Source organism: Macaca thibetana, chromosome 14, assembly GCF_024542745.1.
Source record: "Macaca thibetana thibetana isolate TM-01 chromosome 14, ASM2454274v1, whole genome shotgun sequence".
NCBI classification, from domain to species: Eukaryota; Metazoa; Chordata; class Mammalia; order Primates; family Cercopithecidae; genus Macaca; species Macaca thibetana.
Window position 1 is genome coordinate 91,965,587 of NC_065591.1, and position 20,645 is coordinate 91,986,231.

At 36.9% G+C, this 20,645-nt stretch overlaps 1 protein-coding gene across 2 annotated transcripts in view; it reads left to right on the forward strand.

Annotated features, from left to right (window-relative positions):
* CNTN5 (contactin 5) overlaps positions 1 to 20,645 on the forward strand; it is a 1,339,954-nt gene that overhangs the window by 954,232 nt on the left and 365,077 nt on the right. For both annotated transcript variants that reach the window (XM_050758026.1, XM_050758027.1), the window contains exon 9: positions 12,182 to 12,284. In XM_050758026.1, the coding sequence (XP_050613983.1) occupies positions 12,182 to 12,284 (103 nt within the window). The remainder of the gene's footprint in view (positions 1 to 12,181; positions 12,285 to 20,645) is intronic.

Sequence of the window (20,645 nt, forward strand, 5' to 3'; positions counted from 1 at the left end):
TGATGTGAAGGGAGTTACTTAACTTTTAAAATAGTCTTCTATTTTTTAAAATAGGGACTATCGTATCTACCTTACTGTGTTTTGTAAGTTTTAAATGACAGGTTACTTATACACATTTCACAAAGCATCAGGCTTATAGCAGGTGTTCAGTTAATGTTTATTCCCTTCCACTTTACATCTAGAGACTTTAATGCACAAAAAGCCCTGTGATGAAGCTATGATAATCAGCATTCCCCCTCTGGAAACATTTCTCCTTTGAACCATATTATACATGGAGGCTTTGAAATCCTCAAGAGTTTGTAAAATGAAATATGTTGTGAATTGTCTACAGAGCAAATTAGGAGCTGCTACATCTTGTATCTCAAATGTGAGTGGTAACAGCAGGAATGCTGGCATTCTCTACAACAAGACTACAGTGAGAAAACAATCTGTGCAGATTAAAATGTAAAAATAAACTTTTAACAATGGTTTAAAACAACTCATTTATCACGTTTCTTTCCCAGAGTTATGCAACTAGGCAGCTGATCAACTGTGCTGGCAGAACTAATTCCTCCAGGATATTTTTGGTCCCTTTACTTCATGGTAATTACTATATAGATTGGTAGACAGCTATGAGTAAGAAACTTTTTGGAGGGAACAGTCCTTCTGAAGAATGATAAAACTTTACAAATAAGGATAATGTGGGTGAGTGTTCTTGATAGTTGCAAGGAAGAGGAGCTCACTCAGGTGAACCTAAGTAAGGAACTTTTTATTTTCAGGAGATATATGACATGATAAGAGAAATGGTATAGAGAAATCCAAGATTAAGGTCTGTAATATGGCTTTTGTGGGGACTAAGACAGGAAGGGACTGAGTCCAAATAGTTCTAAGAATTTTAGCAGCAGGAGTTCATGACTATTCTCTTTGTGAATTCCCCACCGGCGTGGCTGAGCTATTACATGTAGATTTTCTACTCGTCGATTGTCTTAGCCTTATCATCCACTTTGAATATATTCTCCCTACATTCTAGATGGGGTGTGTGTGTGGGGTGTGTGTGTGTAAAAACAGCTTCCTCATAACTTAGGTTTGCCTTGAGTCACCTTAATATTATTTGTGCCTCACTGCCACCTTTCAGTTTTGTTTGTTTGTCTGTTTGCTTGTTTGCAGAAAGGACTGTGGATAAGGTGATTTATTATTAATTTGTCTAATACATTGAGTAAAGTTCACCACATTTGTGAGACATATTTCTCTGTTTCTTAATGGAAAACTTAATCTGCTAGACTTAAATGTTAGAGTGAACTGTATAGAAATCACAATATCTAGTTAAAGCACAATTGAAAAGAACCAACTTTGATTGGGGTGCAAGAGTCCCATAGAATTATTCAGAGACCTTCAAATAACTTAATTGCTGAAAATTTAATCGTTGAATTCAGCATCAATGTGTCATTTGGAATTGCTGTATTTTTATTTTGATTTAATTTCCTTTTTAGTCAGTAGAGCCATTCTTCCATTATTACTGGGCCCAATTTGCTTTCAAAGAAGCATTATTGGCTGTTGGAAAGAGAATCCTAATATGTTCAGTATTTGATTTGTCATTCTACATCATACTCACATAGGTCTTGGCGGCAGGTCATAGAAATCAAAGTACCAACTTTTTTTTATTTTTCTAATTATTCAAAAGACTCCAATTCTTACACAAATAGACACACACGCACACTTCACAAAGTCAAATTAACCTTAAATTTTAAAAAAAAAAAATAAGCATTTTAAATTATGAACTTGTTGTACAATATTTGTTTCTGATTATATGTATGTAATTACAGAGAATTTTCAATCATTTTATGCATGGAAATTTATGAAAATAATAAACATCTACTTTTTTAAAAATTACTTCATCTCTCTTAAAGTGAATATTTAACCCATTGTTATCAAATTTTAAAAGTTTTCTCTATCTTTTTTTAGTGTATGTGAGAATGGAGTCTCGCTCCACTGCCCAGGCTGGTGTACAGTGGCGTGATCTCGGCTCACTGCAACCTCTGCCTCCTGGGTTCAAGCAATTCTCCTGCCTCAGTCTCCCGAGTATCTGGAACTACAGGTGCATGCCACCATGCCCAGCTAATTTTTTGTATTTTTAGTAGAGACAGAGTTTCACCGTGTTAGCCAGGATGGTCTCAGTCTCCTGACCTCGTGATCTGCCCTCCTCGGCCTCCCAAAGTGCTGGGATTACAGGCGTGAGCCACTGCACCCGGTCTCTAACATATTTCTTAATGCCAGATAAAACTTTCATGTTTGGAAAAATATATATAGTTGCTTTCTTCAGGCCTTACATTTATAAGATCTTTTTCTAAGCTATTGATGCACATGGAAGGAGCCCTCAAATGATGGTGGAGAGACATGAATATATTTCTCTAAATCATAGTGGTAAGAACAGGATAAGAAAATAAGTCTTAAAATTTAGTAGTCAGAAGAAAGCAATTACAGTGTAAACCAGCCCCTTGATCAATTTATTCTTGATGCTTGGAAAGGGAAAATAAATTTATTGACTTCCCTTATTTTTAGAATATATATGTGTATGTGTGTGTATATATATGTATATATGTATCTTTGTGTATATGTGTGTGTGCAACTGAGAAACCCAAATTGGAATAACCAAAATAGGGAATTCATTTAATTTCATGAGAGAAGGGCAAGATGCTAAATCCCGGGTAGAACTGACATGCAACCAACACTCTCTTTTTTTCATCTCTCCTCTATCTATATTGACTTAATTCTATCTTACTTGGCTTCTTTTCAATAGCAAATTACATCCCTCCATGTAATAGAAGCTCCAGTGACTGTCAGACATGCAGGGTTTTATTTATTATTATTATTATTATTATTACTTGCCACTCAAATACTCAAGCAAGTATTGAGACTCAGACTTCCTGGTCTCTAATTGAAAAATCTCAACCTCACCTGCACATTCATGAATCACTGTGAACAGGACAAAGGGGTAATCAAACTGGCCAAGCTTGGATCAGGTGCCCATAGCAAGTTAATAACCACAGCCAGGAAGATATAACCTATTCAGGAATATAGTGGCTCCTATTCAACTCACATCATCATAGAATATGGAAGAAACATGTCTCAAATGAAGCAATGAAAAAATAGTTGCTATTTTAAGAAGACAAGGAACAGATATGAAGTATGGTTGGCAAAGATGTTGAAGGCAAAAACGTAAATACCCATTATTTAGACATACGAAAACGATCAGCTAAGCTTTTCCAACTCATTAGTCCAGCCAAATTCTCAAGGCTTACTGGACAGGAGTTCTTAACTCCAGCAATGATTATTACTAAAAGTGTCAGGTAGAATGGCCATTGGAAATATGCAACAACAGGTATTTCACAGATGTTTGCTGATCAGAACAAGACCCACAGCCCATCAGGAAAAAGACTCAGCTCTGCTGGGAGTACCAGCACATACAGGTTGAATGTAATTCGCCTTAATGCTGGGGAAGTTGCCACTGAATACAGTATGTTTGACAGCATGACTCTGCATGCCATTTTTCAGACATTTTCATCAAGTATACTCTAATCCTCAGAAGGACAAGTCACATGAGAAAAATCAGAGTAAAGAAAGGTCCATTCTTGACTTTTTTTAATGTGCATAAAATCTCCTAGAGAAACTATCAAAATATGAAGTTCATAGCCCTACCTTCAAAAATATTCATCATCAGGCTTAGAGTTGAACTCTGTTGCCTGAAATTTTAGTAAATTGTCCAGATTTTTCTGGTGTTTTGGCTCTCTGTTCTGTAATGTGCTTGGAGAAACACTGCTCTAAATTGCATTCCACTTAGGGAAAAGCACCCTAGCTCTTCAAAAGTAATTGGAATAAATAAGAAAATCAACAACCATAAAGACAAAGAAGGAGAGTAATGTGCTTTCAGCTTGAAGGCTTCTGTTTGTGAGAAATTAGGGTAACTTAAGGTTATCTTCTAATGGCATGTAATTCTAAAGTAAGGCAGCCACATTAGCCAGTAGAGACAGGTCTGAGGAAAGAAACGAAGACACACATTGAGTGTTTCTTGAGCTATATTCAGCTCCATAGTAGGGGCAATCAAAAGATCAACGAGCTACCTTGACTGAAGAGACAAGCCTGATATTTTGATCTTCAACTATGTGTCTTATGGGACTGTTTCCCTTCCCTTTCAGCATCAAACTCTGCCTAACAAAAGAAGTTTCAAGCTAAGCTGAACAAGATTTTAGATACTAAAACATGCAACTGAAATAAACCATGTAGCCATGTCAGATAGTCAATGATTAATGTAGTACATATAGTATAACTGGACTCTAATACTCTGTGATTGAATTTTCTCAACACAGTGACGTCAGGAAAATAGCTCTGGACATAAGGTCAGAAAATCCCTATTTTTGCAACATTTTTACCAGCAGCTTTCAACAGGACCTTGGGCCAGTTATTTGACCTCTTTGACTCTCAGTTATCTCATTTCTAAAAGAAGAATGGTAAATTATGTCCTCTAAGGCAGTGGGTGGTTACCAATCATTTTGGCACCAGGGACCAATTTCATGGAAGATATTTTTTCCACAGACACAGAGGGATAGTTTCAGGATGAAAGTTTTCCACCTCAGACCATCAGGCATTGTATTCTCGTAAGGAGTGTGCAACCTAGCTCCCTTGCATGTACAATTCACAACAGGGTTCACACTCCTATGAGAATCTAATGCTGCCACTGATCTGAGAAGAGGTGGAGGTCAGGCAGTAATGCTCACTTGCCGGCCTCTCACTTCCTGTTGTGCAGCCCGGTTCCTGACAGGCCACAGGCTGCTACAGGTTTATGGCCTGGAGGGGTGCAGAACACTGAGCGAGGCTCACCTTTAGCTCTAACATAATAATCCCATGAAATGTAAAGCAAAACATAACCGCTGAATATGATCATCTGTTAAAGAGAAAGATACCTAAAGAGCTTTCTCATATGTCCTTATATCATCACTCTCAGTGTGATGATAAAATTTTAAAAACCAGTTATAATTTCTTGCAGTATAGCTCAAATTAGGTAAAATAATTTGAAGCCTCTTAGTCAACTCTTTTTTTTTTTTTTTTTTTGTATTCTTAATATATAGTTCAGATGTCAGCAACCTCTTGGGGCCTGAAGTGAGGCCTAAAAATGCCTTTGGCCATAATGGAAATTATTTGAGTAACACCAGAAGGCTGTATCTGGGCAAAATTACCTCCCAAATACTATCAGAAGCACCCATCCTTTGGGTCATTTTTAACGATTATGGCAATAAAAGAAGGTCTTTTTTGCAATTTATAAATGTAATCTGGAAGAGAAGAGAGACTATATGGATCTGATCTCACTCATATTAGTCAATAGTATCAGTAACTCTTTGCTATTATTCAGAGGCAGATGTAGATTTGAAGAGCCTAAAATGTACAACCTTGGTACCTTCCTTAAATACATGTACTCTAGAACGTGAAGTATAATAAAAAGTAAATAAAAATAAAAAGAATACTAAAGTATTAATATAAAAGTGGGTTCTACAAATAGTATTTTATTTAGAAAGATAAAATAATCTAAATGAATTACTGGAGCTTTGGAGATTGAAGTTCCTTTCTCCTACGATCTCTTTGGACAATTTAATAGAAGTAATTATATAGAAATATTTTCCAAATTTGGCCTTCCATTCCAACACCCTATGACCCTGAGTAAATGCCAGCACTCACACGAACCCATGCATGTAAGAGGCTTAGGTTTAATAAGCATCATGATCAATCAGGTGTTATTGAGTCATCAGATTAACAGAAAGGGCAATCAGGCAAGAGAAAGAAATAAAGGCTATTCAGTTAGGAATAGAAAAAGTCAAATTGTCCCTCTTTGCAGATGACATGATTGTATATTTAGAAAATCCCATCATCTTAGCCCCAAATCGCCTTCAGCTGATAAGCAACTTCAGCAAAGTCTCAGGATACAAAATTAATGTCCAAAAATCACAAGCATTCTTATACACCAGTAACAGACAAACAGAGAGCCAAATCAGGAATGAACTTCCATTCACAATTGCTTCAAAGAGAATCAAATACCTAGGAATCCAACTTACAAGGGATGTAAAGGACCTCTTCAAGGAGAACTACAAACCACTGCTCAGTGAAATCAAAGAGGACACAAACAAATGGAAGAACAAACCATGCTCATGGATAGGAAGAATCAATATTGTGAAAATGGCCATACTACCCAAGGTAATTTATAGATTCAATACCATCCCCATCAAGCTACCAATGACTTTCTTCACAGAATTGGAAAAAACTACTTTAAAGTTCATATGGAACCAAAAAAGAGCCCACATTGCCAAGACAATCCTAAGTCAAAAGAACAAAGCTGGAGGCATCACACTACCTGACTTCAAACTATACTACAAGGCTACAATAACCAAAACAGCATGGTACTGGTACCAAAACAGAAATATAGACCAATGGAACAGAACAGAGTCCTCAGAAATAATACCACACATCTACAGCCATCTGATCTTTGACAAACCTGAGAGAAACAAGAAATGGGGAAAGGATTCTCTATTTAATAAATGGTGCTGGGAAAATTGGCTAGCCGTAAGTAGAAAAGCTGAAACTGGATCCTTTCCTTACTCCTTATACAAAAATTAATTCACGATAGATTAGAGACTTAAATGTTAGACCCAATACCATAAAAAGCCTAGAAGAAAACCTAGGTAATACCATTCAGGACATAGACATGGGCAAGGACTTCGTGTCTAAAACACCAAAAGCAACGGCAACAAAAGCCAAAATTGACAAATGGGATCTAATTAAACTAAAGAGCTTCTGCACAGCAAAAGAAACTACCATCAGAGTGAACAGGCAACCTACAGAATGGGAGAAAATGTTTGCAATCTACTCATCTGACAAAGGGCTAATATCCAGAACCTACAAAGAACTCAAACAAATTTACAAGAAAAAAACAACCCCATCAAAAAGTGGGCAAAGGATATGAACAGACATTTCTCAAAAGAAGACATCCATACAGCCAACAGACACATGAAAAAATGCTCATCATCACTGGCCATCAGAGAAATGCAAATCAAAACCACAATGAGATACCATCTCACACCAGTTAGAATGGCAATCATTAAAAAGTCAGGAAACAACAGGTGCTGGAGAGGATGTGGAGAAATAGGAACACTTTTATACTGTTGGTGGGATTGTAAACTAGTTCAACCATTATGGAAATCAGTGTGGCGATTCCTCAAGGATCTAGAACTAGAAATACCATTTGACCCAGCCATCCCATTACTGGATATATCCCCAAAGGATTATAAATCATGCTGCTATAAAGACACATGCACACGTATGTTTATTGTGGCACTATTCACAATAGCAAAGACTTAGAATCAGCCCAAATGTCCATCAGTGACAGACTGGATTAAGAAAATGTGGCACATATACACCATGGAATACTATGCAGCCATAAAAAAGGATGAGTTTGTGTCCTTTGTAGGGACATGGATGCAGCTGGAAACCATCATTCTCAGCAAACTATCGCAAGAACAGAAAACCAAACACTGTATGTTCTCACTCATAGGTGGGAACTGAACAATGAGATCACTTGGACTTGGGAAGGGGAACATCACACACCGGGGCCTATCATGGGGAGCAGGGAGGGGGGGGGGGGGGGGAGGGATTGCATTGGGAGTTATACCTGATGTAAATGATGAGTTGATAGGTGCTGACGAGTTGATGGATGCAGCACAGCAACATGGCACAAGTATACATATGTAACACAACTGCACGTTATGCACATGTACCCTAGAACTTAAAGTATATTAAAAAAAAAAAGTAACAACAATACCAAATCAATTTTAAGAATAGGTAGGGAAATCAGAAATTAAATTTGAGGACTGCTTCACAAGAGAAGTCACAGATAGCTTCTAAACAGGATGCCTGGAGTCTTCCTATGGGGCTTACAAGTAAGAGAGCATTAAAGACAAACTTCACATCATTAAAAACATTTGGCTGAGGTTATAGGTATCACCAGCAGACCACATCCTGCTATTCAAGTAGCTGGTAGACACACCACGGGGGAAAAAGTTGACATGAAGAGGAAGTAAAAGAAAGGAACCTGGCAAGTATAGTATGGAGGGGCATGGGGAAATATTTTAAAAGAAGCAGAGGAAACAAACATTATTGAGAAAGAGAGAAGTGCTTAAACATTTGTTTTGGGTGACATAATAGTGCTAACCATTCAATTCACTTGCTATTTGTCAAGTTCTTGATGTGCAGCAAATTTCAGACTAGAAGGTCATTGAAGGAATTAGCCTCTTAGAATAGGACATTGTATTGATGATAATTCCCTTCCATGCCCTCAGTAAACAGATTAGAAAAATGAAACCCAGAGGTTTCATTGTCTGAGGTTTTCTGATCTGTCAGAGATGGTACAGACTAGACATTTAGTGAAGCCAGGTCTAGAATCCAAATCTCTGTGATAAGTACTTTAGTGACTTTTTTTCTGCTTTGCCAAAAACTTAAAAAAAAAAAAAAAACAACAAATACCACAACGAGCAAAGATAACCTTTCTGTCTTATGTGAGGTTAAACATTTTCCATCTAAACATATCCATATGCTTTCTTCAAAACTTATTTCAAAAGTTACATAACAAATAAATAGATAAATATTAAACAAATACATAAAATGTTTTTCTTGCCAAAGGTAGCCCTTTTTACCCCTTTCCATGTCCAGTGTATATGACCTTCATATCTTATAGAATTTATCTTACTCTATTTGGATTTCTTCTTCTTTCCTCTCATTCCACACACATATGCAAATAATTGTACAGAGGACTATGTATGCACAAAGATGTATCCATGCTCATATGGTCACAAGCATAGACACCCCCAAACACATGCGCAGTCTCCTCAGAGAAGCATCTGTGCCAAATCATAGCTGTTTTCTATGTGGTACTTTACACATAGGGGGCTTCCAAAAATTAATTTGCGGAGAAAATTTGCTCCAAGGCTATCTGATGGCACTAGCAATAGAATCCACCAGGCCTCAGTTATTACAGTGTTTTCTAATAGGTAAAAGCCATATCCAGTCTCAATGTTTCAGCTACCACCCCTAAATCACTGTAAGTGTTTTCCCCTGTCTAGAACTCATCCTGAGCTTCATTCTCTCATTTATACTGTGTGATCAGATACTTTCTTCTGAATATCTTGTAGGTACTTCAAACTCAATACCTCCAAATTGAAACTCATCAGCTTTTCTACTTTAACTGTGTTCTTTTTACTTTTATTGACATTGCCCAATTCCCCAAGCTGCAAATTATAGTGTTGTTATTGGCACTGCCCATGCCCTTATTCCTGTACCTCATCGTCTGCCAACTTTTGCCAATTCAGTTATTAATTGTTTTTATCCATCTAGTGCCCTTTGTCTGTTTTTATTACTATTATTAAAGCTCAGGCCTTTATCTCGTATTACTGAAGTAATGTAATTGATTTATTTTTCTCTGTTCCAGTTTCACTATATACATCTCAGTATAATGCACCTGCCCTATTCAAAACCACTGTAGCTCCAAATTATTTGCAGATTAAAGACTAAATGTGTTACTCTGATAATCAAGGCTCTCTATTTTTTGGATTCCACCTGTTTTTCATTCCATCATTATATTTCAAAATTTAATTTCAAATATCACTTCCCTTCACATATTAAGATGTTAGAAAAACTGATATTCCTATTAATGGTCATTTACCATCTCTTTGTCATTGTTTTTTTTTTTATATATATATATATATAGCTCCATTTACTCTCTCCTATCTTTTTCCCACTGACCCAAACCCTCATTATTCTTATGATCTCCTCAAATGTGCATGTATTAGTCTGTTTCCACACTGCTGTAAAGAATACTTGAGACTGGTAATTCGTAAAGTAAACAGACTTAATTGACTCACAGTTTCACATGGCTGGGAAGGCCTCAGGAAACTTACAATCGTGGCAGAAGGCAAAAGGGAGGCAAGGTACATCTTACATGGCAGCAGGAGAGAGAGAGGGATCATGGAAAACTGCCACTTTAAAAGTCATCAGATTTCATGAGAATTCCCTCACTATCATGAGAGCAGCATGGGGGAAACTGCCCCCATGATTCAATCACCTTCCACCAGGTCCCTGTTTTGACATGTGGGGATTACCATTTCAGATGAGATTTTGGTGGGGACACAGAGCCAAACCGTATCATTCCTACCCTGACCCCTCCCAAATCTCACATTCTTTTCACATTTCAAAACCAATCATACTTTCTCAACAATACCCAAAATCTTATTCTAGCATTAATTCAAAAGTCCAAGTCCAAAGTCTCATCTGAAACAAGAATAGTCCTTTCCGCCTATGAGCCTGTAAAATCAAAAACAAATTAGTTACTTCCAAGATACAGGCATTGGGTAAATGTTCCCATTCCAAATGGGAGAAATCAGCCAAAACAAAGAGGCCACAGGCGACATGCAAGTACAAAACCCAGCAAGGCACTCATTAAATCTTAAAGCTCTAAAACAATCTCCTTGACTCCATGTCTCACATATTGGGCATGATGATGGAAGGCATAGGCTCCCAAGGACTTGGGCAGCTCTGCCTCTGTGGCTCTGCAGGGCACAGCCCCTCCGGCTGCTTTCATGGGCTGGCGTTGAATGCCTATGGCTTTTCCAGGTGCTCAGTGCAAGCTGTGGATCCACCATTCTGGGGTCTAGAGGATGGTAGCCATCTTCTTACAGCTCCACTAGACAATACACCAGTGGGGACATTGTGTGGAGGCTCTAAGCCCACATTTCCCCCTCTGCCTTGCCCTAGTAGAGGTTCTCCATTAGGGTTCTTCCCCTGCAGCAGACTTCTGCTTGGATATCTAGGTGTTTCCATATGTCTTTGAAATCTAGGAAGAAGTTGCCAAGCCTGAATTCTTGCCTTCTGAACACATGTAGGCCCAACACCACATGGAATTTGCCAATGCTTGGGGTTTGCACCTCTGAAGCAATGGCCTGAGCTGTATGTTGACCCCTTTTAGCCATGACTGGAGTTGGCGCAGCTAGGACACAGGACACCATGTCTTGAGACTGCACAGAGCAGCAGGGCCCCAGTCTGGCCATGAAACCGTTTTTCCCTTCTAGGCCTCCAGGCCTGTGATGAGAGGGGCTGCTATGAAGATCTCTGAAATGCTGTGGAGATATTTTTCCCATTGCCCTTGCTATTAACACTCGGCTCCTTGTTATTTATGCAAATTTCTCAGTCAGGTTTAATTTCTCAAAAAAAAAAAAAATGGGGTTTTTCTTTTCTACCACAAGAAAAGGCCTCAGGAAACTTACAATTATGGTGGAAGGAGAAGCAAGCATGTCTTACATGGTGGCAGGAGAGATGAGAGAGAGAACAGGGGAAACTGCCACTTTTAAAACTATGAAATCTTGTGAGAATTCTCTTAGTGTCATGAGAACAGCATGGGGGCATCTACCTCCATGATCCAATCACCTCCCACCAGGTCCCTCTCTTGACATATGCATATTACCATTTGAGATGTGATTTTGGTGGGGACAAGAGCCAAACCATATCAGTGCATAATACTTAATACCTCATTCGTGGCAGTGATCAATTCTTATCTTTCATCACAGTAATTTGATAGAGAGCTTTTCTCCCATACTTGAGTATACAGTATGTTGTTTCTCTCTTTAAGAATATAGTTGCTGAGTGCTTGAGAGCACAACTGATTAATCTTTTGTTACTCCCACAATTTTTGGCAAAATTCCATGCATATTATAGATATTCAATAAATATTAGAGTTTATAAATGAATATTTGGCAATTATAAGGAAATGTTTATACCTTTTTTATTTAAAAAATTAAACACATCTAAAATGGGAACTATTCATCTTTTTTTAGAACAATTAGTAACTGTACTACTAGTATTGATTAACATTTTCAATAATTATTATTTAAATGATATTGAACATGCATGTAATCTAGTCCTCAGGGGAAGACTAGGATTTCATCAAAATGATAGAGTCTAAGTGTACTACTTCTTTCAGTACATTGAAAAATTTAACAGTCATCAAACAGACATTAACAAGCAAACCATGGTGATTTTCAGTGTAACATCTCCAGGATTAAGAAACAAATTGTAACATTCATTTGATGCTTAAAGACTATTCTTTATTTCTAAGGTGTGATGGGAGAATATGAGCCGAAAATTGAGGTCCATTTTCCTTTCACGGTTACAGCTGCTAAAGGAACAACTGTTAAGATGGAATGCTTTGCACTTGGCAAGTAAGTACATGTTCTTCCATAATTAAACACAATTGCTTATTAAAATGTGACATATCTTATTTTGGGATCACTTATTTTGCTAGCTGTCATTTCCCCAGATGTTCCATGGTGGCTATTTATTTTTTAAAAGAAGTTCAAATCAGAATTGATGAAGTAATCAGTTACAATTATCTTCTAGGCATTTTCACGGACAGCAATTTCTATAATTCTGCTATTTTAACATAAAGAAAACTTCTTTAATGAATAAAAAGCTTTACAGCTTTACCTATATATCTTAAAATTTAAATGTCATCTTTAAATTTCATTCAGCCATTATGTAAATAAAGAGGATAGAAAGGCAAAGTACTATCTGCTCCTCATGTATAGGATGTAGATTCTTATATGACATAATAAGACAGAAGATAAAAATTGTAAGGATAATAGTTACATAGTGATCCTATGTATTACTTTAGTATATCCTGAAATCATAACTTAATAGCACCAGCTGTCAATATGTACAAGGAATCATTTCTCAAATGAGAGAGAGAATTTATATCACACCCTAATGCCTGCCATACTTAACGATTCTATTTCTGAGGGTTTACAGCCCAGGATATATAGTCGCTTGTCAATGATGTTTACAGTATAGGTACTGAGATCAGAGGCAGAAGTCAAATTTTGATTATATTTGATTATCGTATTATGATTTACTTTAAATGGAGTGTTGTGTTCTTTGTATTTTAGGATGATAAGACCTCAGGGTTCTTTCTGGACTCTATAATTTGCATAAATGTATCTCTATCACAGTTACTAATCATTTACCTTCAGTTGCAGTGAGCAAACCCCCACAATCTAACTATAAAGTACTTGGAGATAAAGCCAGCTACACAAATGTGATTGTTAAAGTAGGTTTAGCCTTAGGGTGAGGAAACTATTAGTAAATATGAAAAAAAATCAGCTAGCTAAGGGAGATTTAGGGAATGAACATAGTAAACACCATGTGTTTTAATATCAAGAATGATTAAGACATATGTGAATTCTACTTTAAGTAGAAGCAACATCATAATAGACTATAAGCAAAATGAATTGTTATGTGACCCATCTTTAAGCAAAAGATAGCCATAAGTAGAAATAAATTTCAAAATGTAAAATGTATCTAAGAGGTATTTGGGCAGATATCTGAGGAAGACTTCTAAACCTAAAGATACTAGTTAAGTGCTTAAGATTGAATAATAGTTAAAAGTCTGCTTTGTCACCATCTGCTGTTGTGTGTCAAGTAGGTCTGAAAATGTCCCAAGTAAGCAGGTCAATTCTGATAAATGCAAAAATAATATATTCTGGCTTGAGGACAAGGGTTTTAGTGTATCCTGTAGTTAAATAATTCTTCAGTGCCAGAATTTATACTAAGGCTACAAACAAAGGGAGGTCATATTGTAAAACAAATTAGAAAACTAGACTTATAGGAAAAAAACAATATAAATATTTCCCCAGGCAAACTTACTTAATAAGTTAGATGTGGTTGCTTTTGGAAGTCATGAAATATGTTTAGTAAATTGATGCTTAAAGTCTCTTTCATTCTAGGTAAGACCCAACAGCCAAATCACTAAATCACTTATGTTCTTTTAATATTTTATTTTCTTCAACTTCTCTACTCCTTTGCTACCAACTCTCAAAAGTAAATTAATAAAAGGGAATGTGAAGAAGACAGTTTCAGTCAAGAAGGTCTCTGTTTATCACTTGGTATCCTTTCTAAGAAATGTCACAATTGTGGAAAAAAGAAACATGAAGAGATCTACCTATACCTAAAGACCACCCTGCCACCCTTATGAAAATAAACAAGATCAAAGAAATAACATCTTGATGTGTGTTCATCCCTTTACAGCATATTATCTTGTGGTGTGGATCACCATTTCATCCCAACATGATCACAGCAAACTGCAAATTAATTCCTCAGCATCCATGTGGCTCCTGCAGCTCACCTGAGCTTCTTCTCTCACTTCAGCGAGCACATGGTGCTCTTGTGGGCCTTTGTCTGTTACAAAAACTTTAGTATCTGTCACTGGATATCATCAGGATCTTACCACTCAGGCTGTTTTTCCCCTCACTGTGTCCTAACCAAACATTACTCATAGAGTATGATAACCAAATTCTGGAATGGAGTACGTCAAGCCTTTTTTTTTTTTTTTTTTTGCCTTGTGACCTTTGCACTTGCATTTCTTATGCTGGGATTTCTTTCCCCCTGTTCTTTCCATGGGGACTCTCACTTATCCTCTGGCCTCAATTTCAATATCACCCCTGAAACAGGCTGTCTATGAATGACCACCTCATCTAACTTACACCCATTATTCTCTGTCTATAACCTTTTTATCCCTTTTTTATAGTCCTTAACACGATTTTAAGTTTTCCACCTAAGTGTTTCTCCACTTAAAACCGTTTATCTGTGTCAGGATCCCAGATGTAAACAGGATCCAACACAGATGTTTCAATAGAATTTAGTAAAGTGATGAACTGAAGATCTCTGAGCAGGTTAAGAAGAAGAAGAAGAAAAACTAAGACATGTATAAACTGCTGATAGCAATAACTCATTGTCATACATAATCCTGAAGGAGCAAGGGGGAGGAGAGAGTGTTTCCAGAACCAGGGAAACCAGGGAAAACTGAAGTGGGCCAGAGATCAACCAACGGGAGCTGTAATGACTGTTGGTATGAATAGACACAGCTTTTATATAAGAACACAGCTGAAGAAAGCATTAGGAAATTTATATCCTGATTTCTTTTTCCTCTTGCCTTCTCATGTCTTCTGGTGGCTCTCATGGCTGGAGTCAAACAGAAGCCACTCTGCAAGCCTGGGGATGCAATTGTCAGTTCACAAGGCAAGGCAGAAGGTCTGCAGGGAACAAGAAGGTGACAGGCAAGAGAGGAAAATAGAATAGCCAGCACTTTCCCCACTCTTAGGCTTTAATCCCCAAGAAGGCAGGAATCATGACTGTATTCTTCACTTACATATTCCTAGTGCCTACCACAGCACCTGGCACATAGCATTCAGGAAGTAAGAATGAGTGAACTGAAAAATATTCCATTTACTTAATCCAATCAACTCTTTATTATTAACAGTTAATCAAAAATAAATAAGCTATTTATGCCTTATCCTGTCCCCCCCACACAAATACATCATATGTACTGTGCACCTGTATCTCCTGCGCTCTCATACTCTCTTATTTATATCCAAATTACATTGCTGTACTTGCCTCTGCCTTTTCCTACCTATTCTTGCCTCACTCTATCATTTATCTTTGTTAACTTAGACCTATAATTGTCCAACTCTATTTTTTATTTTTACGGTAAGAACACTTATCATGACATCTACCTTCTTAATAAACTTGTAAGTGCTCAATACAATATTGCTGACTATAGGTACAAGGTTGGCAGCAGCAAATCTCTAGAACTTATTTATTTTGTGTAACTGAAGCTTTATTTTTATTTTATTCTCAAAGCATATTTTCATGTCCGAGTTGTACTTACTGTTTAACATGACAACCAAAAAACCTTTCTTGATATACTGCCTCTAAAGAAGGATTTGTTTGTTGGCTTTTTTGATGATAAGGATGAGAGAGATTTATCATATCTATAGAAGCTAGGGCAAAGGATGGAGTGAAAAAAAATTATATATCACAAAGTATAATATTTTATATAATAATAGCTTGAGGGACAAAGAAGATCGTAAGTGCAAAATCTTGCTATTTTCAACTTTACCTGCTCCCAGCCTTAGTGGAGTAATTCACATTTCCTACCAAAAATCACTATTTTTTTTTATCATGTTATTCATTGAACCAAATATGTTCCTAGATATATAGTCATTCCTTGGAGATATTTGAGGTTCAGTTCTAGATGCCACAATAATATATAAAGCAAATTTCACAATGAAGAAAGTCACATAAATTTTTTGGTTTCCCAGAGCACACAGAAGTTATGTTTACACTATATTGTATGTTATTAAGTAGGCAATAGCATTTACATGCCTACCTTATGTACATACAACAATTTACACACCTTGATTTTAAAATATTTTATTGCTAAAAATTGCTCATGCTGATATAAGTCTTCAGCAAATTATCATCTGTTTGCTGATGGCTGATGCTATTGTCTGGTATGGGTGGTGACTGCTAAAAGTTGGGGTGGCTGTGGCAATTTATTAAAAGAAGACAACAATAAGATTTGTCACATTGATTGACTCTGTAGCTTATGATGCTGTTAGATAGCATTTTACCCACAGTAGAACTCAGTCCTCTCTAACTCTGCCACCACTTTGTCAACCAAGTAGACGTAATGGTCCAGATCTTTTGTTGTCATTTCAACAATATCCACAGCATCTTTTCCAGGATTGCACTCCATCTCAGAAAACCCCTTTCTTTGCTCATCCATAAGAAGCAACTCTTCATTCATTTAACTTTTACCATGAGATTTCAGCTATTCAGTCACATCTTCCTGTTCCACTTCTAGTTCTTGTTATCTTGCTGTTTTCATCATATCTGCAGTTACTTCCCCCACTAAAGTTATGAACCCCTCCAAGTTATCCATGAAGGTTAGAACCACTTCTTCCAAATTCCTATTAATATTTTGACCTATGAATCACAGCTTTTCTTCATGGTATATAGAATGGTGAATCCTGTCTAGAAGGTTTTCAATTTACTTTGCTCAGATCTATCAGTGGAATAATTATCTATGGAATCTATACCCTTATAAAATGTATTTTGTAAGTAATTCTGAAGTAATTGGATTTGAAATTTGAAAGTTAGTCCTTGATCCATGGGCTACAAAATTGATTTTGTGTTAGCAGGCATGAAAATAACATTAATATTGCTGATCTACATCAGAGCTCTTGGGTAATGAGATACATTGTCAATGGACAGTATTATTTTGAAAGGAATCTTTTATTCTGTGCAGTAGGTCTCAACAGTGGGCTTAAAATATTTAGTAAACCATGCTGTAAACATGCAGTGTCACCAGTCTTTGTTGTTCCATTTCAAGAACACAGAGTAGATTTAACATAATTCTTAAGGGCCCTATGATTTTCAAATTGGTAAATGAGCATTGGTTTCAACTTCAACTTCACCAGCTGCATTAGCCCCTAACAAGAAAGTTAACCTGTCCTTTGAAGTGTTGAAACCAGACGTTGACTTGTTTTTAGCTATGAAAGTCCTAGGTTGTATCTTCTTTCAAAATAAGTCTGTTTTGTCTACATTGAAAATCTGTTGCTTAGTGTAGCCATTTTCCTCAATTATCTTAGCTAGATTTTCTGAGTAACTAGCTGAAGTTTTCACATCAGCACTTGCTACTTCGCCTTCCACTTTAATGTTATAAAGATAGCTTCTTTCCTTAAACCTTATAAACCAGCTTCTGCTGGGTTCAAACTTTTCTCCTGCAGCTTCCTCACCTCTGTCAGCCTTCATAGAACTGAAGACATTTAGGGGCTTTCTGTGAGTTAGGTTTTGGCCTAAGGGAATGTTGTGACTGGTTTGATCTTCTACCCAGACCATTAAAACTTTCTTTCTGTCAGCAATAAGCCTGTTTTTGCTTTCTCATCATTTGTGTCTTCACTGGAGTAGCACTTTTAATTTCCTTCAGAAACTTTTTTTTTTTTTCATTCACAAGTCGGCTAACTGAGCACAGGCCTAGCTTTTGGTCTGTCTTGGTTTTTGACGTGCCTTCCTCATTAAGCTTAATTTCTAGCCTTTGATTTAAACTGACAGATGTGCTGCTCTTCCTTTCACTTGAACACTTAGAAGCCATTGTAGGGTTATTAATTGGCTGAGTTTTAATATTGTATCTCAGGGAATAGGAAATCCCAAAGAAAGAGAGAGAGATGAGGGAGTGGCCGGTTGATGGAACAGTCAGAATATATACATTTATTAATTCAGTTTGTTGTCTTCTATGGGCATAGTTCATGGAGCTTCGAAACAGTTACAGTAATAACATTGAAAGATGACTAATCACAGACCATTTTAACAGACATAATAAAAAATTGAGATACTCCAAAAATTTCCAAAATGAGACACAGTGATACTAAGTGAACGCAGGCTATTAGAAAAATTGTGCCAGTAGATATGCTTGACATAGCATTGCCGCGGACCTTCAATTTGTGAAAAACACAATGTCTGCGAAACACAATAAAGTGAAGTGCAATGAAATAATGCATGCCAGTACCTTCTCTCTTAAGAAAAAATAAATCATGTATTAATTCAGAGGTGGTCAAAATGTAAGGGTTGGGCTTTGTGTAGCTCATTTCATAAATGTAATAGACTGAAGTGCCTTAAAGAACTTAGAACCAAATGCAGGTCTGCAAGCTCTGAAAGCCAACTGTGTTCATTGTGTTCTAGGGACTGTGACATCTTCCAGGATTTCCGTAGTCTCTGTTCTCAAAGAAATTGCATTATATCTTCAAATATTTTGCTGAATGTAATATTACACCTTGAGTCCAGTCTTAATCATTATGTAAACATCCGCTATGCACCTTGACCAAGCTGTCCTGTTAACAGTCAACCTTTATCTCCACAGAAATTCACTATCTACCTTTTTGGTTCTAAGTTTAATACTCGACAACCTAACAGCAGATGTTCTTCTTTTGAACTCTCTTTGGCCCTTGACATGATCTAATGAAACTTTGATAAGCCAAATTAGGAGATTTCTTTGATTCTTAAAAAATCATACATTCAAACCATGTTAGAATACTGGTGCATTTTGATTTCTCTTGGAAGGTACATTTAACTTTTTATGATCTGTCCTTAATGGTGTTCAGTTTTTGTCACTTCGAGGATGCATATTAGTGCAGCTATAATGCACAGATAATTTTTCAGTATATAAGCTTGTATCTTTCCTGTGTTCTTTAAGATAAAAGAAAACAAATAATTGTATGTTATCAAAATTTACCGTATTTTGATATCACCCAAATTTACCAGCCTGCCTGATTTGAAGTAAAAGGTCTGTTAAAAAGCTATAAGCTGCAAGCTTTCTCCTAAGAAAACCTCTACTTAAATCTGAATTTAGAAAAAAATCAGATGTTTTCTCTACAGGCTGCTGGAGCAGAGCACAAGAGTGTACGAGTTTACTCCTAGAAATACCTCTTAAAATAGAATTGCACAAGGTTGAGTACAGAACTTATAAAGTGACTGTGACATGCTGTATCCATGCTATTCTGTCTGTAAAGGTATTTCCCCAGAAAAAAAAAAATGGGAAATGTTTCAAGAGAACCCATAGGGAAACAAAGGTATGTAAAGGCTTGGGTAACACAGAAAAGTGTAAAAAAAATGGAGGGGGATTAATTAGTTGGAAAGAAAAGACTGGTTTAGACATATGGAAGTTATTATCAAGAGATTGCTCACAAGCTGTTTTCCAGTTCCAACAAGGCAGGGAAGGAGTGAAATTCCAACAGTATGGGATTAAACTAGAAGAATTAGATTGGGTGTAATATAGAAGTTCGTGACAAAATGAGTTGTTACAGGGAAACTGGATTATCAGGAGAGGCAGTAGAAACTCTTTGCCTGAACTGCTGTAAGAATATAATAATGCCCATTTGTCTTCTAATGATTTAGATGTAATGTTCCCTGAAAGGAGAGAAATGATCTGGGTCAGGATTGGAAAAGAAAATTTAAATATTTTCTTTTGCTGGCTGCCCATCCACACATTCTCAGGCTGAATATTAAGAGTAGAAGGATAGAATCAGGCAGACTTAATTAGTTGCCTTTTGGCAGTAACATTATTACATAACATTTCAAACTGATTGGTGGCATATCCAGGAAGTAGAAATGATGAATGTTGACTTTTTTTGCTCAGCATTCAACCTAGGATCCTTAGTGAAAAGGGGGTCATCGTGGATATTTCCCAGGTCACCTTTTAAACACTAGGTACAGTACTCTTGAAAGGGATTGAGAGATAAAGGGGTCAAGGGACAATGTAAGCAAGGAATCCCTTAGGACCCTAATAAATATTTCATTTCAGTGATTCTTTCTAAATGCAGTATATAATTAAACGTTGATGATGTTTTCAACTGGGTTGAAAAGTGTTTAAGTCCAGCCCATACAAGTTGTTAACTAGTAACGCAGGGTAAAAATGAGAACTGTAAATTATGGAAAGTCAGTAACTACAGAAAGCAGTTACCATCTCTAGAGGTGAGGGGGGCGGGGGGAAAGAATTAGAATTAATAAAAATTAGAACCTCAGAGGTACCCCTAGCACCAACAATTCTGAGGAATGGTCGAAGTGGGACACAATGAAGCTTCTCCTGAAAGTGTTGGGAAAAAATTTGAACTGTATTTTATTGCTGCTAAGGGAAGGATGCCCTGCTGAGGTGCCATTCAGGGGCTCTCGAGCTGACAAGAAGCCCCTGG